This window comes from Hemicordylus capensis, chromosome 1, assembly GCF_027244095.1.
Source record: "Hemicordylus capensis ecotype Gifberg chromosome 1, rHemCap1.1.pri, whole genome shotgun sequence".
NCBI lineage: Eukaryota > Metazoa > Chordata > Lepidosauria > Squamata > Cordylidae > Hemicordylus > Hemicordylus capensis.
This window is the reverse complement of record NC_069657.1, coordinates 303328488-303354815: the sequence shown is the minus strand read 5'-3', so window position 1 is coordinate 303354815 and position 26328 is coordinate 303328488. Positions and strand designations below refer to the sequence as shown.

General features: G+C 43.2%; 1 protein-coding gene across 9 annotated transcripts in view; it reads right to left on the bottom strand.

The window, feature by feature from the left end:
* The window catches only part of ADGRB3 (adhesion G protein-coupled receptor B3), a 668379-nt gene that overhangs the window by 277002 nt on the left and 365049 nt on the right, over nucleotides 1-26328 (bottom strand). For all 9 annotated transcript variants that reach the window (XM_053286711.1, XM_053286709.1, XM_053286712.1 and 6 more), the window contains one exon: nucleotides 20690-20733. In XM_053286711.1, coding sequence (XP_053142686.1) covers nucleotides 20690-20733 — 44 coding nt within the window. The remainder of the gene's footprint in view (nucleotides 1-20689; nucleotides 20734-26328) is intronic.

The window sequence follows — 26328 nt, the reverse complement described above, 5'->3', positions numbered from 1 at the left end:
TCGTCAGAAAGGCCCAAGCTGTACAGCCCTGTTTTAGACCCCTTTTGCCCCCTTTCTTGGGGTGCTCAAAGAAACCAATGTTCATAGAAAACAATGGAGGTGCTCAAAGAAAACAGATGCTCATAGAAGATGGTGGAGAAATCGAGGCCAATGTGTGAGGGAGGCAAACATGAGAGCATGGTCAGTGTGCTGTCTGTTTAGAACTGCATCATGAGGAGGATCTTTACCTGCATTTAGCACTGCCGTCTGTGGACAGGTGCTGAACCCAGAAGCAGTATGGGATACACTGGCTCAGGGAACATGGCTAGCCAGCACATTCCTGTTCGTCTCCCTTACACATTGAGGCTCTCCACATGAGCAGTAACAGCCGTAACCCAGAGGTAGTTTCAAGCCACCCCCATATGGCAAGCAGCCCTGACTTTCTAGGCAGCACCATAAATTGCATTGGCACTCCATGGAGAGTATCTTTACATACAGAGGAATGTGATATGGTGGAATACATGGATGGTCCGCAGCTTGCAGTCACCATACAGAACTAATTTCAAATGGACTCTGAGAAGCACATACAATAGTATCAACTAAAGATAGGAGAACTGGACTGTGGTTCAACATCTTAATTAAGTTATCTTCAATGTGATTACAGTGCTCCCTTCTTCAGTTAGGACTATATATAGTTGACCAATGTATGCAGTAGCCATTTTCAGTTCAAAGGCGCTGACGAAACTGGCTATTTATTGCAGTGCTAACTGGGACACTGAATGACTTCTGGATACTTTTGTGATATCAAAGGATAATCCTGTAACTTCAAGGGTGAACTTTTTAAGAGGTAGCATGAGGAGACAGGCTCCTATTCAGCCTAATACAATAGTTCAGCATTCCACTTGAAGTTGTCCCTTTCCGCAAGTTCCCTTATTTGCAGCTCTTGGCATCAGATCCATATTGGGTTGACCCAGGACTCAATTTGTGACATGCAGAAGTACTTCTCCCTCTCTTAGCATAATGGGGGCTAAAAGCCAAACGCTTCAGACAACTGATGGGATAGCGTTCCAAGGCAAGTCTCATCAAACTGTGGCTTGCACTTCGTAACGAAAGCCAGAGATGTCTGCCATGATAACTACAGCACATGCAATTTAGATTCCTAATGCTCTTTTCTCCATTTCTGAGAATAACAGAATGGATTGGTAGGTGTCCTCAAGGAAATATCATTCAAAAGTATATGTACTCTGCATTCTAACTAGCTTCAGAGGAAATATATTCAAATCTTATTCAACATTATTAGGGAACATGGTGGTACGTTTTTATATGTATATTTTAAATTCACTACAACTTTATGATGCCAAAAAGAAAAAAGAAAAAAAGGAAGAGAGGAAAGAAAGGAAGGGGGGGTTTCCATAATCTGGCAGTTGTTCAAGTGGGTGCCTTTATAGAGAAATTGCTCTGCTTGATGCTGCTCATCTGGCAGCAGTAATATCTTCCATTTAAACATGCTTAAATCCCAAGATATTTTTGTATTAGTTTTACTAAATATGACCATCCTGTACAAGCTTAATAAAAGATATTGCAATCATATTAAGCAGTAAGTAGTATGAACTTTGTCTTTACTATCCTATGGAAAACACTTTGGCTATATGGAGATAATAAATCAGAATTTTATTTCGTATTTCTCTCGCCAGCTGTTTTAATGATTTCATGAGGGGTGAGACTCATAAGGGGAGTAAATTCCTTTCGTCTAATACTAGAGGACATAATCTTGGCCTCAAGTATTTATCTTTCAAAAGGAATTCAGTCAGTCTAACCCACATAGAGAATGTGAAATGATTTACCGGGGGAGGGGGGAGAATTAAACGCAAACTGTATCTATTACTCCTGGGAGGCAGAGTAATCCTAGACCAGATTCAGTGCAATACATCATAAAGCTAAGCCACACTATAACACTATATAAACAGAAATATTCCTTTAATTGTGATAAGATAAAAAGAAATGGAATGCATTTGGTTTCAGTATTTGGGCAGAACCAACCAGCAAACAAGAATGCATGTCTTCAAGACATTGAGGTCACCCAACTTATCTGGAGAGATTGGAGGCTCCTACCTGCCTCACTGCAAATGAGCACCTGTCCCTCAGAGCTCTACCACTCACTGCAGCAAGTGGCAGAGCAGGGAGCGGGAGGAGAAAGTCCTCCGGCATCCCTCAATGCACCACTCCAGGAACACGGTGTAGTGAGGGATCCTCCCTCAGCCATGTACTCTTGCCGCCTGGATCAATGTATGCTCGGGCTGCACATGCGGTGTACGCTTGGTCTGCGCGCCCTTAACCTCAGCTAAAGGCTGGGGTAAGAAGTAGGGGTAGGCAAAGCAGCAGCACCAGGCACTGGACACAAGCAGCCTAACCCAGGCTGGGCTGCCCTACCCTGGGTTAGGCTGCTTGTGAGAACAGCCTTATTATTTTGGAAGTCTCACATTGGTTTCCCAGTTTAAAAGGTGACTCATGTTCTGTTATAGAGTCAGGCATGGGGCCATATTCCATGGCAGGGCTGCACAACCAGCCAAGGGTGTTGCTATAATTGAGTGGATGGGTTCAAAGAAGCCGGGCCCACCAACTCCTGAGGGCCCCCAGCTCCACTCCTCCCTATTTTCTTCATTATCTCCCTCACTCTGAGGGGACACCAGGGAGAGGGGTGAACACAGGCCCCCTCTCCCCTAGCTATGCCCCTGCAACCAGACCTACAGCTGTTGTTGGACCACAACTCCATAATCTCAGATACCGTGAACAATATTCAGAGATGATGGAAGGTGTAGACCAACAACAGCTGGAAGGCCCAAGTTATGCAGTTCTATGGTAGGGCCCTTGTCACTGCCCTAGAGTGGGAGAGATATGACGATTGAGGCATGAAAAAAGGTCCTTGTGTTCAGCACGTCTGCCCCCAAGCTTTGTAGGGGCTTATAAGAGTGCCTTTTGGGAGATGGGAAGGCTGATACAAATGGATACATTCAGTAAGGGTTCCTAGTAGCTAAGGACTAAGGAAATTGCAACATCCAATTCCTGGTGGGCTTGGACCTAGATCTCCCAAGCATTGCCTCATTGTAGCTGGAGATGTCTCCAGCAGATGAAAGCCAGCTGGCAGATATATATGTGTCTACAGAGGGTTGTTGCTCCTGACTTGCTCTCCTATTGCTCCTGTCTCTGGAGAGTCTCTTCAAATATTAAAGTCAAAGGCCTTATAGGGTTGTGTTGCTCACAGCCCTGACAAACACACATACCCCAAGTGATGTCAGCACTGGCTAGAGCTGTTCTGCAGGCCTTGTGGCCTGCCACTTCCCTCTTTAGGGAGGCATGTGTACAGTCAGTCTTCTTGTGGGTCTGCATGACTACAGAATGAACCTGGGAGTGGGGATCATCTGGTTGAAAGTGCCCACATCTCAGGCACTTTCAGGGAAATATCTTTCAGGGAAAATTAAGACTTTGGGGAGAAAGGTTGCTCTCAGCTTGAACACATCTGTGAAATATGCTTGTCCAACCCTAGACTAGCACATGGAAGAATTTAAGAATTCATCCAGAACAACAAACCACTTGCCGAAGGACACTGGACTAGCACAAAACTAGTTGCACTACGTCTGGAGCTTGTGCTCCCACCTAGTGTTGCAATTGCTGCATGTCTCATTGGTTTAATAATGATAGTTGTGCAAAAGCACAACTCTTGAGAAATATGTTCAAGCTGGACTGGATTTGGGGCAAACAAGCTGAAACCTAATCCAGATGAGACGGAAGTGCTCTGGGTTGGTAAAAATGAGCTTCCAAGTAGTGAGGAAAATCTGGTATTGGGTGGGGTAACACTCCCCTCGAAAGACCAGGTCCACAGCTTGAGGTTGCTTTTGGACTCTATGCTGTTCTTGGAGGCACAGGTGGTGACAGTGGGCAGAAGTGATTTTTACCAGCTATGGCTGATATGCCAGCTGTGACCCTACTTGGAGAAGTTGGACCTGACCGCAATGACTCATGCTTTGGCAATGTCCAGATTGGACAACTGCAATGCAGTCTACGTGAGGCTGCTCTTGAAGATGGTCCAGAAGCTTCAGCTAGTCCAGAATGCTACTGCTAGGATGCTTGTGGGTGAAAGTAACTTTATGAGTGTTACACCCATCCTGCAGCAGCTTTAATGGTTTCCAGTCCATTTCCAGGCTAGATTCAAGATGTTGGTCTTGATCTTTAAAGCCCTGCATGGCTTGGGACCAGGGTACCTGTTAGAATGCATTCACTCATATGAACCTGCCAGGGCCCTCCTCTCTGTAGCCCTCCACTAACAGAGATCTGGCTGGTGGGAACTAGACGGGGCCTTTTTGGTTGTGGCCCCTCAACGTTGGAATGCCCTCCCTGAAGAGCTTTGCCATGCTCCCTTTCTCAGTGGTTTTAACAAAAAACTGATGCATCTTTTTAGAGGGGCTTTTTAATATTTTATCCTCTGCTTTTATCTGGTAGATTTCTTAATTTAGTTTTTCATAGATAACTTTTAATTTTCCATTTTTAAAACTTGTTATTTTAATTGTTGTTTTAGCCTGGCCTTTTAATGTTATTAATTTTTATTCTATATTGTATTTTGTAGTGTATTGATTTTATTAATGTAAGCCTCCCCGAGCAGTAGTGCACTGAAGGGTTTTTTTAAAAAAACATTTCTAATTAATTAATTAAGAGCATGATAACACAATTCTACAAATCCCAATTTTTAAGCGCAACTAAGCTAACATCTTGTGCTAGAACAAATTTGCTCCCTCCAGTGGAGGTTTGTTGCTCAAGATGTTGGCCAAAGAACAGAAAAAACTGTGGCACAGACTACCCAACACACAGTTCACCTCTGCTGAACACATATTTAATTAAGATCTTACTACCCTGGGACAATATTCAAACAAAATGACTCCCTGTTCCCAAAGGGCTCACAATCTGAAAAAGAAACATAAGATAGACACCAACAACAGTCACTGCAGGGGCACTGTGCTGGGGACGGATAGGGCCAGTTGCTCTCCCCATGCTATATAAAGAGAATCACCACTTTTAAAAGAATATTTTTTTCTCAGCAGAGGATGCTATATATTAAACTTTATTAGAATGTACCTCTTTAAAAAAACAAAAACACTCTGATATTTCCATAGCTCTGTGAACATCACAAAGGCAAAAATGACACATAGCGACCTGCCATATCAAGAATTAATCCATGTCTATTTGCTCTAAACTGTATTCATGTATACATTTTTGTGTATGGTCACATATGTATTTGTGCATTTTGTTCAGGTATTTCATCAGTGTTATCAGGGCTGTCCTTGGGGCATGGCCAGCAGGGTGACTGCCCCAGGCCCTGCTCTTTTAACCCCCATTAGAATTAACTGGAAGGGCGCCCCGTGCCCCACCAGGGCTCTCTAAAGACAGCCCTCAGTGTTATACCCATATATAGTATTCCTGTTTAGATGTCTGGAAGCATCACAGCCATACAGTCTGTAAATCTTATTTCCTATTATTCTAATAGGAACCAAACTGAATATTTACAACTCTAAAGCAAATATCATCCAAAAAGCTGAATGTAGACACACAGAAAAATGAAAATCCAATGAATATGAGCCTGTCAGATTTAGTGCTAACCCTACTGTGATTCTGTGAGTTCTCACCTGAAAACACAGAAAACCACCAGTGCCCGATGTCCTTTAAACAAATATTTAGAGCAGGGTTTCTTAACCTTGGGCCCCCAGATGTTGTTGGACTACAACTCCCAGAATCCCCAGACATGGCTTTTGTGGCTGGGGATTCTGGGAGTTGTAGTCCAACAACATCTGGGGGCCCAAGATTAAGAAACCCTGATTTAGAGGGTGCCAATTTCTATCCCTAGAAGCTCCTTCAGAATGAAGATGTAGCATCATTTTATAAAAACGACAGGGCCGGCTGCCAGGAAGAGAACCAATATTTCCAGCACCACTGTTGCCATCAACCCAACATCATGAACCAGCAGCAAGCCTCCCCATAAAACTCTCCCAGGCCCCCCCCCCCCACTGCCTTTTCTGCACTTTCAAATGTAGTAGCAAAAATGGGAAGGCCTGATCAGATCAGCACAAGTTAACATGATACAGCCCGTTTCTTATTCACCATGTTTCTCATTTTGTTTTGCAACTACTGATACACTGCCCTGGATCAAGTCTTCCACAAGAGTTCAAGCATAAATATGTTTTTCTCATTCTATCCACTGTTCTTTGGATCCATTCGTTCTGTTTAGGTCAGTCATTTGGATTCATTCTGTTTTGGTCAGTCATTTGGACTTAAGTATTTCCGTTAAATACAAAAGCCTGGGAGAAAATGAGAGGGCTGAAGCAAGCTGAGAGTTTAAAGTCTGCACAGTTTCCAAAACAGATTATCTAAGTGTAATGGTGGGAATTCATTTTTAGGACTTGAGAGATCCAGGTGCAAAGTCTGCCATGAGTGCAAGAGGCATTATTCTTGATAAGCATATAACACCATCAACACTGCACCATACATATCTAAGGCATTTGTGTTGTGTAACTCTAGGGTTTTATTTGAATGAACCACATTATTTTTGCAAAAAGTGTATGATTAATTTGTTAAAATGCAAATAGGCACCTTTTGAACCAGGACTTGTTTGTATCTAAAGATCTGGTAGTAAAGGAAGTTCACTTTCTTGACTTCTCTGTAGTTCTTAAAATATGCATGTTAGTTGAAACCCTGTCCATGTTGTGATGGCATGCAATGAAGTGTAAAATTAACAAACACACTGCAGTGCAAAACTGTGCGCCATTCAACTTACTCATAAATCATTTATGTACATGTTGGATAATCCTGTCTCTTACATTTTCATTCGGGTTTCAACCACACTGCTATCTTCAGTCTTTTCATTTGTTATGTGCTTGATTATTGTGAGCTTTAAGCGTGATAGTGATGAAGAAATATAATTACTATGTTGATATACAACCCAGTATATTGGCATTACAAATACACTATTAAAGAACAAAATGTTCTTAATAATAAGTTATTGTTGTTGCTATTTATTGTTGTCATTTGACACACAGCAAAAATTTAGGGTTCTGCACATGACCATAGGTTCCTGAATTGGTTTGAACAAGGTCTGAAGGGAGGGCAGCGGAGATCTTTCTCTTTTCTTTTTTGTTTAAAATGCTTAGCAAAAACCTAGGGCAGGGATCTTCACTATTTCTATTTTCCCTTGGGCAAAAAAACTTCAACTTGCGAGCCATTTTCCACTGTGCTGACCTTAGCACAGTACAATACTGTGAGGCGAGTCTCACAATCAGTGAGACTCGCTGTATGGGGGTTTGCGGGGAGAGTGGGCTTAGCCCACTCTCCCCACAGACAATCACCAGACAGCCTTGGGCGGCCAGATCAGCTGCACACATGACTGCCAGCTCCATCACGGAGCTGGCAGGGGCTGCGGGGATCGGGGGCCGCACGGGACATCCTGGAGAGACCCCTGAGCCGGGGCGGCTACTTGCAGCCTCCCGGCGGGGGTCTCCTCGTGTATTGTCACGGCGTGGAGCCACACCACAGCAATACACAATCACAACGCTGAGGTTAACAGAGCGTTCGCTCCATTAACCTCGGCTAAGAGGAGGGGTACTTTTGGCGGTTTGCTGCCGGGAGCCGTGCGGCTCCCGCTGCAGCACACAATCGCCAAAAAGCGGGCTAGGCTGGCTGCCTTAGCCCACTTTTTGGCAATCGTGAGAATCACCTCTGTCTTTTTCTCGGTGTTGGGAGGGCCCTTTAAGAAAGACGGAGCCCTCTCTTAAGAACTCTAGGAGGAACGCACTGGGAAGAACTACACTTCCCAGCACTCTGTTGACGCTTTCCAAGATGGCGCAGGGGCCCAAGCAGGCTTAATTTCCCTTAAAGGAATCTTCAGCACTGGGCAAAGTGCAGCACTGCACGGTGAGACTGGTCATCTCTGCACGGTGCCAGGGGGACTGTGCAGAATATTCAGCTTTGGCTGAATCTTCACAATGGCCCAAATGAACAATCAATCAGGGAGCTGCACTTAGGGCTGTTGTGGCTGCCCCTTAAAAAGAAAAGGGGCAAGAAACCCCGGCCTTAAAAAGAAAAGAAGATTTTATTTTACATATTTGTATTCCACTCAAACTCATGTATCTGGGTAGTTTACAATAAAATACAAATCAACACAATATTAAAACCTTAAAATAATTTTATACACCCAATTTAAAACTGTTAAAAACTGTAGATCTAATTAAAAGCCTGGGTGAACCAATGTGTCTTAACTGCCTTTTAAAAAGTTGTCAGAGAAGGGGAGGCTCTTATTTCAGCAGGGAGCACATTCCAAAGTCTCGGGGGCAGCAGCAAAGAAGGCCCATCTCTGAGTAGCCACCAGACGAGCGAGTGACAACTGCAGATGAACCTCTTCAGGGCATTTCCCACACAGGGCTTTTATCTCACATCTCCTCCAGAACGGAGGGTGTGCATTGGCATATTGGCTAGATGTACCCCCAAAGTTCCTGTGAGCTATCAGGGAGCACTTCACAAACAATTTGGGTTTTTCACTGTGCATTAGAGTGTAGCCTGATTTATATCCAGGGTAAAAAAATGCACTTTTGGCTTCATGGTGTGTGTGTGTGTGTGGGGGGGCAACTTCAAACTCTCAGTCAAGCTGCTGTACGAAAAACGCCCAGATGATCTCAATAGGGATGATCTAACCAAAGTTAAGCTCTTTGATTTATTGAGTGAGAGATTGAAATGTACTTAAAATTTTTGTAATGAAATCAATAGGCTTCCAGAATTTTAACCTGTAACTAGAACTAGCAGGTTGATGAGTAACCTTAAGTAAACTACAGAGCAGAGCATCAGGCTCCTTTAAGACTTCTGTGCCTCAAAAATATATTGGTTGCCCCTTCATTACAAGAAAGAAGAGCAGTATGGATTTCCAGTTGTATTAAAATTTATCATTTTGGCCAGAATGAGAGCCAGATTGCTGTTTCTACATTTTCAGGGCAAAATCTGAGAGAATGGCTGAGTGAGAGAAGCTTGGTCTGGGTGTGTACACGCAGATATGTTAATGCCGAAAGGAAGTCTGAGAAAATAGCTCTAATATGGAATTTTCAATTTTAAGTGTTAAATTACAAGATCAAAACTGACACCCAAATTTGTGATTCCTCCAAAACCTCTAGTTTTATGGATTGAGAATGTGGTATTGGGGCAAAGTTCGTCCTTTCTTACAATAGGTATGAACTTAACTTGTGTTTGTCAAAAACTAACTCACCTAAAATGCTATTTAGAGAGATGAGTAAAAATGCTTAAGCAGAAATTCTGAGCATTCGGGTTTCCATATCATGGTTGTGCCAAAAAACAAACAGAAAATGGTCCTGCTTACTCATTATAAATTAATATACTTCTGCTTTCAGTGGGTCGGGAGTGGGGGATATATTTGAGATTCCAGCCTTTTACACCCTCTTGTTTTCCAGTACAAGTAGATGCTCTGTAGGCTCATCAAAAGCCATTTTAGTGGTTGTCAGCAGTGTGCTGACAGAGACAAAATTGCCTTGGCTCAGAAGCTATAATATGCTAAATGAACCTTACATTGCTCCAGCTATTTTTTTTTTTAAAACAGCCCCAGGAAAATTCCCTCCCCTAAAATGATTGTGCTCTGGGAACACAGAACTGCCCCTAGGTAGGGCTAGGGTAAACAGGGTACCCAAAAGGGACAACTTGCTTACTATAGGCACAACTTTGTCTATCCCAACGATACCAAGTTTCTGCTCTTAGGAAAAGCAATGCAAATTTCATTAAATCTCAGGTCTCATTCTTGGAGCATCAACATCAGCACAGTGATTCATGGCAAAATGACACAGGATGCATGACATGGGGCTTCCAATGAAAGCAGTCCCATGTCAAATTCAAATCGGCAGCTTTGTGTCAAATCCCGCCACAGAAATTTGCAACAAGAGAAGTTGCACATCCTTTTAAAGTGTATAACGTTGCACAAAAGTGTCAAATTCCCCCCTTCCCACCCTGTAATGTTATTGCTGCACCTCTGCTCTACATTATTGGCTGCTCTTGGCAGGTAGAGGGAAGAGCTTGAGACAGGACTGCCATTTTGGGTGGCAGCCCTATGTAGAGTGCCACATAAGTCCCACCCTCATATTATATGTATATGGAATGCCAACTTTTGCACCAAGGGCCTTGGTCCTGATCACAATACTAACACTGGTCCACCAGCAGTCATTAAGTCTTGGGGTGAATATATCCCTTCCTGCCCCTGGACCACACAATTGCCCTTTGTTTTAGACTGTATGGGCAAGAGTACCATTTAGGAAGGGCAGGGAAGGGGAGGGGTAGTATGTCCTATGCATTTTAGGCCATCCCCCACCCACCTCAAAAAAGCATCTATATGACTAGATCTCTGACTAACTAAGTGGTTATACAGCCTGAATGTTTATTGTTATAAACAAATAGACTTACGTATGAAAGATTTATGACTCTGGAATGCAAAAAATATTGAGTGATTGTCCTACGTTGACAGCATACTATAGTTTAAACCTTCAATATGACATACATGATAATGTAACAAATTACCTTAATATATACTGGCTGACATCCGGACTAATGTTGCACTAGCACAACGAGCAAAGTTGCACACATGTGAGGTAATGTAGCTGCATGGATGCTCAAAGTTGCAAAGTCCCTAGTGCTCTTGGTCTGCTCTTAGTCTGCACAATGCACAAGCATTGTGCTTGTGCAACAAGGATAGTGGAATAGGGACTTGCATCCAGACTAGTTGTGCACTAACAAAACAAGAGAAGTTGCACATCCCTTTAAGGAGTGTGCAGAGTTGTGGTGCTCTGCAGTGTTGTTGTGGTAGCAATGGCCTTTTCTGGGATGTATACAGGGTTGAGCTACCTGTTGTGAAATGTGTTGTGCAATGCATTGCATGCATCAGTAGCGGAGCCAAACCAGCAGTGTCCAGCCACCGTGGTGGCCCTGCTCAGCCTGCCCCCTACATCTGACATCAGATGTAGGGGTTAGCCACACCCCCACATCTGAGTCAGATGTGGGGGTGTGGTCTGGCTCCCGAAAGGGGCTGCGCAGCCCCATTTGGGAGTTAGATTCAGGCCAGTGCTGCGTTTGCAGTGTGTCCAGGAGCGGTTCTTTCCTGCCTTAAAGTCAGGGAGAGCCTCTCCTGGCTGCGCTGTGAATGCATCTAACTCCTGAACAGGGCTGTGCAGCCCCGTTTGGGAGCTAGATCAGGCAGCCAGAAGTGGCTCTCTCTGCCTTTAAGGCAGGGAAGATCCATTCCTGGCTGTACTGCAAACACAGCCATGACCATTTAACTCCCGAACAGGGCTGCACAGCCCCACTTGGGAGCTAAATCAACCTCCTCACGTCAGACGTCAGACGCGGGGCAGGTTTTGGGGCCACGAGGCACAGTGGCACAGGTTCTTTGAACCTGGTCGCCTAATGGTAGCTACGCCCCTGGCAAGCATACCCAGTTGTACCAGGACAACACTAGTCTGGAACACAAGCTCCTGACCAAGAAGAAGTAGCTAAGTGCAATGTGTTTGCACAAGCACAGCATTGCTCTGGACGTCAGGCACTATTTTTGCCCAAATACAGCCAGGAGTAGGTCTTTCAAGGTTGATGAATGATGTGTCTCCCTCCTCCACTGCCCCTCCACCACTGACAACAGAAAAGGTGCTGCTGAATAAAGACTTTTGGGTGCTGGATCACAGCTACAGAACTGTGACATTTGGCAAGTACAGAATGCTATGCTGGTTGCTTCAGCACTGTAATAAGTCATCTGCCTGCCCCCGCCCACCCACGGGGGAAGTTCCACATCATAAGGACTAACAAGTTGAGCTTGCATGGAGATCCAGCAAGAGAGACTCAGAAAACAGCAGAAGTGCTTCACCAACAAATACAACACATATTTATATACCACTTTTCAACTGAGATCCTCAAAGTGGTTTACATAGATATAAACCAATAACATGGCTCCCTGTCCCCAAAGGGCTCACAGTCTAAAAAAGAAACATAAGATAGACACCAGCAACAGCCACTGCAGGACTGGTGCTGTGCTGGGGATGGACAGGGCCAGTTGCTCTTCCTTTGCTCAATAAAAAGAACCACCACTTTTTAAAAGGTGCATATTTGCTCATTTAGCAGGGGTCAATGACTATTTATTGAGAAACAACTAGTTCTTCTCTCCCCCCGTGTCTTTGTCCCTTTCCTGCTGCAGTCCTTTGGATAGGTTTTCCATCCTGTGGTTTACCAGGAACACAGTGCTTACTGCTTTTTTCTTGATTTAGGTATCGTGCAGGTTCCTGTCACAGTGAACACCATTTGTTTCCCCGAGGGAGTCTCTCCTCTCAAGGTTTCCAATCCACTCAAGGTTTCCAATCCACTCAAGGTTTCCAATCCACTCTTCTTAGGAAGGCCTACCTCCTGGTAACTTATCAGCCAGTGCTCTTCTAGCTGTCTCCTCTGCTTTAGGCTTCCTTCTGCACCAACTGGCAGACTGGGGCCTCTTCCACTCTTGAGGTTCATTTTTATCGTCCTCTTTACTGTCCCACCCCTCCAGAGTTTGTAAGCAGGCTCCTTTCTCCACCTTGGCCAGGTGTGCCAAATCACCCCAGAAAGCAAGGGACTTATTTAAAACCACAATAACAGAAGCTGTTGGAATGTATACCAAGAATAAGAAAAGGTACCACCAGGTTCAAGAGGATGCCAGCATAGCTAACAAGTAGAGTCAGGGAAACTATAAAAGGGAAGAAGACTTCCTTCAGAAAATGGATGTGCTGCCCAAATGAAGAGAACAGGAAGGAATATAAACTCTGGCAAAAGAAATGCAAGGAGATACAAAAAGAGTTTGAGGAACATATAGCCAGAAGTGTCAAGGGGAATAACAAAAGCTTCTTTAAATATATCAAAAGCAGAAAACCTGCCAGGGAGGTGGTTGGACTCTTAGATGATGAGAGTATGAAAGGAATTATTAAGGAGGATAAAGAGATTGCATAAAAGCTGTATGAGTTCTTTGAATATGTCTTCACAACGGAGGATACTGACCATACACCCAATTCAGAACTGAGATTTGCAGGCTTGAAGGCTGAAGCATTGGGTCAATTTGAGGTGATGTGAGAGGATGTTCTGAACTGTCTTGAAAAACTAAAAATTAACAAATCGCAAATCACCAGGGCCAGATGGCATCCACCCAAGAGTTCTGAAATAACTGAAATATGAAAGTGCTGATCTCCTAGCAAAAAACATGTAACTTGTCCCTACAATCAGGTTCTGTACCAGAGGACTGGAAAGTAGCTAATGTAACTCCGATTTTTAAAAAGGGATCCAGGGGGCATCTGAGAAACTACAGGCTGGTTAGCTTAACTTCTGTGCTGGGTAAATTGATGGAAAGCGGAAAAAGTTGTTACACATATAGATGAATGGGCCTTGCTGAACCAGTATGGCTTCTGCAAGGGCAAGCCTTGCCTCACTAACCTCTTGGAGTTCTTTGAGAGTGTCAACAGCATGTGGATAAAGGTGATCCAGTTGACATAGTACACTTGTACTTCCAAAAAGCTTTTGACAGAGTTCCCCACCAATGGCTCTTGAGAAAACTTAGCAGTCTTGGGATAAGGGGACAAATTCATGTGTGGAATGGTAACTGGTTGAAGGACAGGAGAAAAGAGGGTAGGGATAAATGAACAGTTTTCACAATGAAGGGAAGTAAGAAGTGGGGTCCCCCAGGGATCTGTAATGGGACCAGTGCTCTTTAATTTGTTCATAAATGATCTAGAAGCTGGGGTAACCAGTGAAGTGGCCAAATTTGAAGATGACACTAAACTATTTAGGATAGTGAAATTCACAACAGATAGTGAGGAGCTCCAAAAAGATCTCTCCAAACTGGGTGAGTGAGTGACAAAATGTAAACCGCCCTGAGCCTTTTGGAAGGGCGGTATAAAAGTTTTAATAATAAATAAATAAATAAAATGGCAAATGCGGCTGTAAGCAAGTGTGAAGTGATGCATATTGAGGCAAACCCTCCCCCCCACCACCACTTCACATACAAACTGATGAGGTCTTGTGTGGCCATTCTATGGTGTGGCCACATTTGGAATATAGTGTACAGTTCTGGTCACCATATCTTAAGAAGTACATTGGAGAACTGGAAAAGGTGCAGAAGAGGGCAACCAAGATAATCATGGGCCTGGAACACCTTCCTTATGAGTCTAGGCTACAGCATCTGGGACTCTTTAATTTGGAAAAAAAGCAACTATGGGGAGACATGATAGAAGTGTATAAAGTTATGCATGGAGTAGAGAGTAGGCAGAGAGGAGATTTTCTCTCTCACACACAACATTAGAACCAGGGGTCATCCCATTAAACTGAAGGCCAGGACATTAAGACCAACAAAAGGAAATACTTCTTACACAGCACATAATTAATCTATGGGATTCTCTGCCACGGGATGTGGTGATGGCCACTAGCTTGGATGGCTTTACAAGGGGCTCAGACAAATTAGTGAAGGGCAGGTTTATCAATGGCTACTAGTCTGGTGGCTATAGGCCACCTCCAGCCTCAGAGCAGAGGTAAGATAACTCAATACCAGTTACAGGGGAATAGTAGCAAGAGAGAGGGCATGCCCTTACCTCTTGCCTGTAGGCTTCTCAAAGGCATCTGGTGGGTCACTGTGTGAAACAGGATGCTGGACTAGATAGGCCTTGGGCCTGATCAAGCAGGGCTGTTCTTATGTTCTTATAAAGACTTCAAGGCATTTCTTCTGGCAACAAACTGATATGCTGCCATGGAAATCCATGATCATAGGAGGGAGGAGGAATAAGAAGAAACTGTGATGATTCACACTGCAAGGGAACCAAGTTAACAGAAGCAAGTGTACTCTATGCAAGTCAAATGGCTAAAAGACAAAAATGAACAGCTGGAGCAACTGTTTCATAGGCAGCAAGCTGCTGTTGCTACTGTTTCTCTTTTGTTTGTTTGTACCATAGCAGCCTACTAGCACGATGGGGAATACAGTCTGCTTACCTCACACATCCAATTCACTAATATTACTATTCATAAGAGCTGGAATCTGCTTGGCAACAAGGCCACTCTTCCTCATGCCTTGAACTGGTGATTTGTTTTTTCAAAATGACACGCCTACATTTGAAGCAAAAGCATGTGTGCTGATGTAGATTAAAAATGTATGAAATACATAACAAAAGGTTCAGATGAGACTATTGTCAAAGTCCAAGTAACAATCTCAAGAGGTCAACATTTCTGACATAATGGTTAGTCTCTTAAAGCAAGTCAGTTAAGATTAAATGGCTTAAAGTTTGAGCAAACAGCACAGAAGTATAACTTCTTATATGAACATGTCAACTTGCCTTCTACTGATTAAGAATATTGGTCTTTCTAGTTTACTACATTCTACTCTGACTGGCATTGTCTTATCGAGACTTCAGGCAGGTGTTTTCCCCAGCTTTGCTATCTGAGTTCTTTTAACTGGAGAGGCTAGGGATGGATTGAACCTGGGACCTTCTGTATGCAAAAGCAGTTGAAAGAGCGATGGCGCCTCATTTTACTATGCTAATATGGAAGATGAAGGATCACATATGGACTAATACGTATTTGGGCTTTTGAGACAGGGCTCCTTTCATAGTAACGTGCCAGGCTTTACTAAGAGGCTTTACTGTGAGTTCAAAGTTGCCCAAAAATCCCAATGCAAAAGGTGGATTTTTTTAACCCTGGATATACATCGGGCTATAAAATTTTTTTAAAAAACCACCCCTAAATTGTGTGTGAAGTGCTCCCCGATAGCTCGCAGGGACTTCGGGGTAAATTTGGCCGATATGTGAATGCACCCCCTCTATTCTGGAGGTGATGCGAACTAAAAGCCAGGTGTGAAAAACTTTCTGGAGAAGATTTCCAATTAAAAAGTGTTAAAGATGCCATCATATTATTCTGCTGAAATAAAACTTTTTTCTTTCAAGTATCTTGATAGAAAAGCTCAGTGCTTGAGGCTGAGTCTTTCATCCCTTCTTCTGGATTTGGTTTCTGTTATTGACTACACCTTTTTCACACAGTGGGCAGGGATTTCTCCATGGTGGTTAAGCTTGTTCTGCTATGGGGAATGATCAAAATGGAATAAAGGGCAATATACTCAGGGCTTCCATGAATGTATTGACCAGATCCAGAAGAGGGTGCTGCATCACATGCCTCCAGGCTTTACCCAGGAGTGTTAAAGTGTGTGAGACTTGTAGGAGAAATATTTCTACTATGGACAGACTTCTACTGACAGCAATGAAAGCATGGCCAAGGATATAGCTATGCATTCTTCTGATCATGGTTAACCAATGCATATATAAATCAAGGGCTCTTATGTGAGGAACTGTTCACCCATAGATTTCCCTGGCTTTCTGATGTCAGCAGTGAATACGCAAGAATTCCAAACTAGCAAATGACGACTTGCTTGTTGGATCTGTCCCAAAGAGACTGCCAAATATGAGCTGCAAAGGCCATTCATTTTTGAAGGATGTGAGGACGTTCTGGCTTTGCATTATTTAAGAAAAGTGGATCGGATTGTTAAAATCTGTGATGTGCGGAAGATGTGATGCTAAAGAATGAAGTCTTAGTATAAGCAATGCTTATACTAAGCTTATTAAGCATCGGGCAGGGGCGATCTGGAGAAGCACCCTAGCCTTTCTGTAATACATCTGCGCAATGGCACAATGCTGCACATTTTGTTATGATTTATAAATCCTAAGTATCCTTCCTTTCCAGCAAATTGGGAGCTTTCATTGTAATTTAAAACCCACAGTATCAGAATACAAATTCCATATCATAATCAAATAGAGTAAAATGCTCCATAATAAATTGTTGAAAAAACAAACCAGTAGTGAATAATAAAACATCCTCAGTTAATGTGATGCCCTACCTACATTTCCCCCTCCAGAAGTTTAGAGAAAAGGCAACAGCAAAATGTAAGGGGAAAAAGAATCCTTTTCTGACCTCTTGTGGGTGATCAGCTTAAGCTCGGAGGAGGAGGAAAACGCATCAGTCCCCTAAAACACACACACACACACACACACACACACACACACACACACACACACACACACGGCATGCAGCAGTGATGATAGCCATGTGATAAATTACAGAGCCATAACAAATGGTACTTAGCATCAATCTTTTATGGTCCCACCTACTCTCTGATGACTAACACATCTCCCACTGGATGGTTTCTATTATTGAAAATCTTTAAGCAGCTTCACGCAACAGCCATTTTAAAACTACCAGTGGAATATTTCTTCACCTGAAACTGGGAACACTTTCCTACCATAAGCTATTTTATGTCATTTTCAGGGATTCCTAAAATAGATTACAGAAAGACAGCAATTTTTGCAGGGGAGGGGAGAAAAAACTACACCACATTCCATGGCTTGTAAAGGAGCCCACTGCAGCAGGAAGTAACTACAACAGGAAAGCTCCCCTGTAACGACAACAGGGAGATTCTCTGTGAGATCTCTAATCTCACTCCGCTCCATTACACCCTATGTTACAGAAGCAGCTCTACATGTGAGTGAACTCTCTTACATCTGAATGCCGGAGTAAGTCTACAGCAGACAATTTTACTACCTACTGCTAAATATATACCAACAAATCTTCAAACATGCCTCCAGAATGTATGGCTTATGCAGCACCCAAACAAGGGTGACTCTAGAGGAGCAGCAATGGAGGGAGCACCCCCTTAGAGAAGTAGTCCCCCCCCCCAGCTGCCCTCCCTTTCAGTTTCAGAAACATAACATGTGGGACACAACTCGCCCACCCAGAAATGCACTTTGCCTCTTCTGTGCTCCCCTCAATTTTTTTTTTTTGAGTGACACCACTGAACCCAAACTAGCAAAATATGGTAGTTTTTAGGTGACATTGTTTAGTATTTTCCAGAGAGATAGCTGCATTAGTCTATAAACAGCAAAGAGTCTTGTGGAACCTTGTTAGTCTTTAAGATGCCACAGGACTCCATAGCTGACTCATTCAAGGCTATATACTGTATGGATGTGTACGAACTGGTTCATACACTCCCAGGAGGCGGGGGCCTTTAAGGGGCAGGGAGGGTGCTCTTACCTGTCCTGCTGCTTTCCACCCATGGGTGCTCTCCCCAAAATCATTGCTGCAGGGCTACAGCGTACCTCCCTGCAGCCCCAGTCATTGTTGTACCGAAAGTCGCCAATGCGCATGTGTGCTGTGCGCACGTGCATCGGCCACTTCCAGTATAATGGTGACTGGGGCTGCAGGGAGGTATGTTGCAGCCCCGCAGCAATGATTTTGGGGAGAGTGCCGGCAGAGGAAAAGTGGCAGGGCAGGTAAAGGCACCCTCCTTGCCCCTTAAAGCCCCACCACCACCACCACGCACCTCCAAACTGGTTCAAACACTGGACTTCTAATCTGGCTCGCCACTCCAGAAAAGGAGCACCAAACTGATTCGTGCACATCCCTAATATACTGGCAGAACCACATATGACAAGAAACATAGGGCTGCTACTAAAATGGCGATGGGGCTGCCATGTCAGGTTCTGCCCTTTCTGCTACCAGACTGTGTAGTACAATTTACCTTGTGTCTCTTGATGTCATTATGTTGTGCCTTTCATCATTCCTGCTTAGAATTGACTACCACTGACAGGAAAATGCTTACCATCGAAAAAGCTTAGGTAAGCTGCACTGCATGTTACAGAGCTGGAGATGGGGTGGCGCTGCCATTTCTGGTAGTAGCCATATGTTTCTTGTAACATACAAATTCTGCCCACAGACATCATTGCCATCATGCTGTTAACAACATTAACTGCAACACAAATGAGGTACAGCAAAAAAATGATGGTGTTTTTTGTTTTTTTTAATCTTGTTTTAACAATTAACGTCTGTTTTGCATAGTTTCTTCAGTATTTCTTCTGGGATCTTATCTTTCAAACTGGAGCACAATAAAAAGAAATGTATACTTCTGAGTTCCCAAACATTAAGAAACAATACCTCTAAAATGCAGTAGCTACCAAATCATCATACAAGCCCAGCGTGATATAGATTGTCTTATTTTCGCACCGAGAACCCACGGGTAATATTGTGTTGTTTTTTACAAAAGGAAGGGTGTGTGTGGAAACTTAAAAGGGTGTGGGCTAGCTTCCTAAGCATAAACCTTTCTCCTCCACCACCTGTGTTACTCCCTTCTCTCCCTCTCCCCCAAGCAAGTAAACAAAAATTTCTCACCCCACCCCCTCTGTTGCTCTTGGGCTTCTTTGCCTAAGAGGCAACAGGGCTTCTGCATCCACTGGCCAGCTGCAAGCAGCCCGCCCCCTCCCTGGAGGGGAGGAGACAGGAGAGCAGCTACGGGCTTTCAAATTGTCGTTTTATGATGCTCCTTCTGAGGTATGGGCTCTAGGCGGGTGCAGGCAGTTGCCGTGGGCAGGGACTATGTGTAAAAAATTGTTATTTATAATGCATATGATATAAATATAAACAATTATTATATTCCTAGATACACAGATTTTAGTAAGCATTCAGAGAATATATATTTTGACTGTGCTACGTAAAAACTGCAGCGGTCGGTATTTCAAATCTTTTCTCAGCCAAGTAGCTTTCTGGACTTAGCTGTGCATGACCAAGAGCTACTTCTGAATAGGAGCTTGCAGGATTTATAGCTGCACAGTTTGTCTTGTGCAGGTACACGCTGAAAACACCAAGCATCATGCCAGTTGTAAATGAGCCTTAAGGGAACAAAAATCATCCATCCATAATAAACTAGTTGTATGTGTGTGTGTGCACATACACACACACCACACACACACAGCCTGCAGGGAGAATAGATGTACATCACAGTTTCTTCATACACAGCAGAATCAAATGTAGACCCCAGTACTGAATTACTGAATGTCTTAGTCAATTAAAACTTGCCCCTTGATTTCAGTGAGAGGGCAGGAACACTACTGTATTATGATAATTAAAGAGAAGAATTAAAGCTTTTTGCAACCATTAATCCAAAACCTCCACATGGAAAATCACACAGCAACACCTCTATGACACTTGCAATGATGCATTTCTTTGCATTTTCTTTACAATAACAAAGGGAACTTGGTGTCCTAATATAAAAGTTAACTGATTGTTTGATGCAGCTGAGAAAGATTATCACTAGCTATATTTTAGGATATCAGTTTTGAAACCAATAACTGAAATCCACCGTATGAACCACAGGAAGTATTAAACTTTATTATTTAAAAGGTCGACAATGTACTCGGTAATTCGTTGCCCAGCAACAAGCTCTCTAGTAACGATAGCAGAGACAGTCACTTAATCCTGAGGAGTCATCTTGAAATCACATGTTTCTGTAAAAATTTCCATGCATATCTATGCATTTAAGACGGGAATCACATGGGCATAAGTTGCTAACAGATCAATGCCATAACAAATTACATCAGGCAAGATTGCTAGATTTCTGATATTGCAGTATGAATATCTAAGAAAAAGCATTGAGTTGAAATCATCACTGCAGTGTTATCAGCACAGTTACATTTTTAATTCCATGCATAGCACAATTCTAGTGCCTCATAATCATGCCTTTTTATCTATTGGCTACTCAAACATTCTGATGTGATTTGGAATTTGAAATTCTAAGTAATAGCAGTAAACATCTGTTACTTACGTTTTTGAATCATCCCACAGTGCACAATAGGGATTCAATGTGCCCTGAAAAAGATCCATCAAAATATATTCTTTACTGGCAGAGGTAACAAATGATATGTCCAAATTCACAGATTTTATTTAGGGCAAGAACTTTTTCAGCCATGAATGAAAACAAAGAGTTGGTTTTAAAGGACGCTCAGTTTCTAGTCCTTATTCAAGAAATACCCAATCAATTTTTGTTCCCAAGGTAGGAATATAGACCAGGAAGAAGTGGTAACCCTCCTAATTTTATCCTGTCTGATTTATGAACTGCCAAAGTAATACAGGTTCTCTTCTAACTCAAAAACCCAAATGTTAAAGTCAGATGCTGTCAGAAAATATTTCTGGATAACATTAGAGAATAGAGTTGCTTCCACACTAGCCCTTTCCCATGGAATCACCATTCTTTATATATTCAGTTCTTACTTAGCATACATAAAGCATTGTTGTCCAATTGTTGCATTGCATTGTTTTCAGTGTTGTCCTCCTATGTTTTTGAAATCTATGTTTTTGAAATTGACATTGTGGCAATCTTTTTGTTTTAATACACAACTTCAACAGACTTTTAAATGGATGGGCAAACATGATTAGGTTTTTAAAAGGAAACTGTTTCTTTAAATCCCAAACTTTGTATTTTCAGGATCAGTCCATTTTATTGCTTCCCCAATCAGCATGGCTGAGTGAGAGTAATGCTGAATTATCTCATGCACAATTCACAAAACAGCTTTTGTTCCTGATGGTGTGTGCATGTGTTAAGTAAATAGTTTTGGTCCACCAAAACATGTTGTCTTATTTCACCTTTTATTGTGAAATAAAAAGAAGAGAAAAATGGAATTAAACCATTAAATTCACACCCACACTCACCCCCTCACACACTCACGCAATAAAAGCTGTCTAAAAATTATGCATTAATCTCCCTAGGGTGCTGATCTGGGAAGCAATAGAATGGGCTGAAGCTGCAAAAAGAGGCTTTCAATTGACAGTGGAAGTGCCTTTGTTGAATAAAACTTACTTGTGAGTGGACATTTTAGAAGGATCCTGCGAATGAGGAAGGAAAATGCTAGAAAGCGTAATGCTATATTACATGGCACCTCCATTTTAGGAACATAGGCACATAGGAAACTGCCATATACTGAGTCAGACCATTGGTCTATCTAGCTCAGTATTGTCTTCCCAGACTGGCAGCGGCTTCTCCAAGGTTGTAGGCAGGAATCTCTCTCAGCCCTATCTTGGAGAAGCCAGGGAGGGAACTTGAAACCTTCTGCTCTTCCCAGGGAACTTGAAACCTTCTGCTCTTCCTGAGGGGAATATCTTGCAGTACTCACACATCAAGTCTCCCATTCAGATGCAACCAGGGCAGACCCTGCTTAGCTATGGGGACAGGTCATGCTTGCTACCACAAGACCAGCTCTCCAGCTAATTTCACTTCCAGCTAATTGCAGAAAAGGAATATTCTAGCAGTGCTAAAAGGCCCAAATGTGGAAGCAACTTGAGTTAATTGTTGGAGAGGTAATACATAAGAACATAAATTTAAATTACAAATGAAAAATAAATACTGCATTTCGCATTACTAGCCATATTCAAACTGCGCCACATGAAGGCAATCCATGAACTTGTGCAGCACCTTCCCCTCACACACCCCTGCTGACTGATGTTTCTACTTGTCTTCACCGTCTACAAGCTCATGTATGAGCTATACTATGATAATTTAACCCTGCACGCAAAAAGTCATATTTTAAAACAAAATGGTAAGGCTAGGGAATATCCATACTGTTGCACCCTGGTTCACATGGTAGGAGCCCAGTCTGGCTACTGTTATTGAAAAACACTGCAGAAAAGCACTTGGGGAAATTATGTGTTCAAAGCTTCACACAGCATTCCAGTTTTGGCTGTATTGCCAGGTCGGTCTGACCCAGACTGCAAAGAATGTGCATGAAAACACTTTTCAATACTTTACCACTTAGCTTTCTTTATTGACTGAGCACTATTCTCCCAGTGTACTTGCACTGATAAACGTCTGTGTTTCATATGCCCACTCTGGAATGAATTGCCTTGTGGCAAATCAGCATAGGTAATCAACTAGATATGATATAATAGTTTACGACAGTCGTGCTGTAACATATGCAAGCAGGTCATGTTCCCTAGCAGACCATTTATTAGCAGAAAATAAGAATGTTAGGGATGGTTCTGAGCCATGCAGAGATCTCTTATAAGCAGGTCTCTCTCCCTCATTTTCCATACATGCTGCTTTAAAATCAATCTCATAATGCAACATATATGCATACCATATAAGGTTATGCTTTAAACTCTTAAGCATGAAGAAGCGTGCTGTGCATCATGAAACAGCTCTGTGACTGAACTAATTAAATGCCATGTCTGACTTGGTCTACAAAAAACGACACAACAAAGACACTGGATGACATCCAGCCTAAAGTCAATGCACGGAAGAATGTTTCAAGCATAGAATGGGATTGGGGAAATTTCCACGAATCTCCTCCTCCCCACTGCAGCCTTCAGTGCCTCCCAAAATTATACCTTAAAGGGTTGCAGAATCCTCAGGGACATATTTTCAGGATGCATAGGTAGTTATAGAGCAGGGCTGCACAACTTTGGCCCTCCTGCAGATGTTGACCTACAGCTCCCATAATCCCTGGCTACTGGCCACTGTGGCTGGGGATTAAGGGAGCTATAGTCCAAAAACAGCTGGAGGGCTGAAGTTGTGCAGCTCTGCTGTAGAGGGAAGGGGAACTGGTAAAATCTGCCCCTGCCTCATTGCACATGTGAAACAGTCTTCCATGCACACAGCGTTAGTCTGGATGTTGGCCAGTGATATTTTCAACTAATACTTATGGCAAACATAACTGTCAATCTCTGGATTCCCTTTCTGAGTTGATTTCAGGATGTGCAAAAGAGTATTATATGAGGTTAATAAAATAAAAAAGCAACCTTACATCTGCATCCAATCTTGGGGGAATCTATGCTTTGTGATTAGTGCTGAATTGGATCTGTGTATGTGTATATCCTAACAGATAATTGACATGATCAGCTTGGATAATGCTGGTCAACTGTTTGGGAATAGGGATGTGCACGAACCATAATTCACAGTTCAATCTCTCTTTAGCAAGCCACCTGCATGGCATTGGCTCGGTTCTGGACTCCGTGGATGCACAGAGGCTGAAACTGTGCTACTGCTGTGTGGGCTGCTTGCTAAAGAGGGATCACGTGCACCTGGGCTGCATTGGGCCGGGGGGGGGGGGGGGGCGGTGCCAGCAGCCACACCAGGGTGTTAAGACTTTTAAAACTATTTCTCTTGCTCCCCGCCCCCGGCTGCCCGCTTGATGCCAAACCAGTCCACCTGAACCAGCTTAGTTCGGTTTGGTCGCTGACCAGTTTAGTTTGTGATAGAGCTGCTGAACAAACCCGGTTCAAGGAGAATCACTTCCACATCAAACAGTTCATGCACACCCCTTTTTGGGAAGAGGTTCTTATTCAACATTCAATTTCTCTCTTATAGCTTGCAAAAAAGGACACCCTTGGTTCAAATTATGCCAAGAGTCCACTAAGCAGCCTACTATATCTCAGTCTCAACACTTTCATCAGTGATGTAGCCACATCACTGTAGCCCGTGATGTAGAGAAAGGGGGGACAAATGTCCCTGGGCTGCAGGTGCAGGATCTGCCAGAGTGCCCTGCACCCCTCCCGCCCCACGCACCCCCTCACTCCTGCCAATGCTTCTGCAGCAGCAACAGCTGCCCCCATTGGTGGGCACAGTGCCTGTCCCCTCCACTGTCACCACACATTGCATCTGCAACCTTCTGATGCCATGCAACACCTTATTTGCTGGCTCAGCTGGGTGCTTCTGTCCTCTCCCTCACGGGATGGAGTAGCATGCCTGCTGAAGAAGGGGACAGGTGTGCCAACCAGCAGTGGCAGCAGGGGGAGCACAGCTCTTATCCTCCCATCCTGTCCAGGAGCCATCACTACCCTTCCAATATCACTGACTTTCTTCTGTTGTACAAAACTCTAACATGGGCCTACTTAGTAACACTGGCCTACTGAGGTACTATATGTAAAGCGCACCGAGTGTTTATAAAGAGTTTTAATGTATGATGATCAGTCCTGCAGCTGACTGTTAAGTGAGTACACACATACACTGAGATGAAAGTGAAAACAGCCTACTTGTGTCATCCATACTTCTCTCATGATCTGTGAAGTTTTACTTATGAGTAGTTTTACTGATGAGTTGGCCTGTTATACCACCTAATGGCACAGTGGGGAATGATGTGATTATCAAGCCAGAGGTTGTAGGTTTGAATCCCTGCTGGTATGTTTCCCAGACTATGGGAAACACCTATATCGGGCAGCAGCGATATAGGAAGAAGTAGAAAGGCATCATCTCATACTGCATGGGAGGAGACAATGTTAAACCCCTCCTGTTTTCTACCAAACACAATCACGGGGCTCTGTGGTCGCCAGGAGTCGAAACTGACTTGACGGCACACTTTACCTTTAGGCCTGTTATGTGTAACATGTTCAGTGTTTACAGTAATGCAATCAGAAATCATGGTCATCAGAAGTCTTATTTTTCAGTGGCGACCAAAGACACCAGAAAACTGAAGTCCCTTGATGCTCTTAGCTTGTTGCTGCATGACCACTACAATATAAGCCATTATTCTGTGAAACCACACAACGGTACACTTCTCGATTATTCTCTTGGGGGTCTATAAGCTTTCAAAAGGTATGCTTTCATGTATGCTTTTAAGGAATATTAGAATGAGGATTGTTAGTCCAACCAATCCACCATCAATTGGAAGGTGCCCACTGGATTAGGGATACACCATCTGGGCACTGAAATTTAGAGTGATTCTGATGCAAGGAATGCTGTGAAACCAACACTTCCCTTGGCTTTATGGAAGAGTATGCAGACGTGGGTTTCCCTAGATGACTTTAATTTGTATGATGAAGAACAAGCTGATTAGTATGCAGGAGCTAGTAAGGATTAGTGAGATACAGTGAGATACTGTGGCTGTTGGGCAGCTGCTTTCTGGGATGCCCCTATATGTGGCTGGTGTTATCAAATGCAGGGTTTGCAATATATCAACAGCCTTTTATCAAGCCTGAATGGATAGTGTGTGACTTAAACAGGGACCTCACCCGGTGTCATGTCCTTCCCACCACTGTACTGGAAGGCAAATACAGAAAGATCCCAATGACAGAAAGACTTTGTCCCTGTGATGCTGGGGAGGTAGAAACCACAGAATATGTACTTCTCCTTTGCCCCTTTTATAGAAATGTTTGGGCCAAGCTTGTTTTTCCACTGCTTTGCAAGTATCCCGGCCACCCGAAACATGTCTACCACCAAATGCTACTTTCTGATGAAGTTCTGGCCTTCACGTTCAACACCGCCAAGTTCTGCGTGGCAGCATATAAGATCCAACAGACTATGATGACCAGGACCTCACACCAAATCTGATTAGTTTTGATCTGTTGTTGATACAACTCGCTAGTGCTCCTTTCTTATACACTTTGCTTTAGTCATGTTAGTGTGTTAGGATTTTTAGTAATTTTATAGTTTTTGAGGGTAGCAGTTTTTGAGTATTATACAATAGATTTTAATAT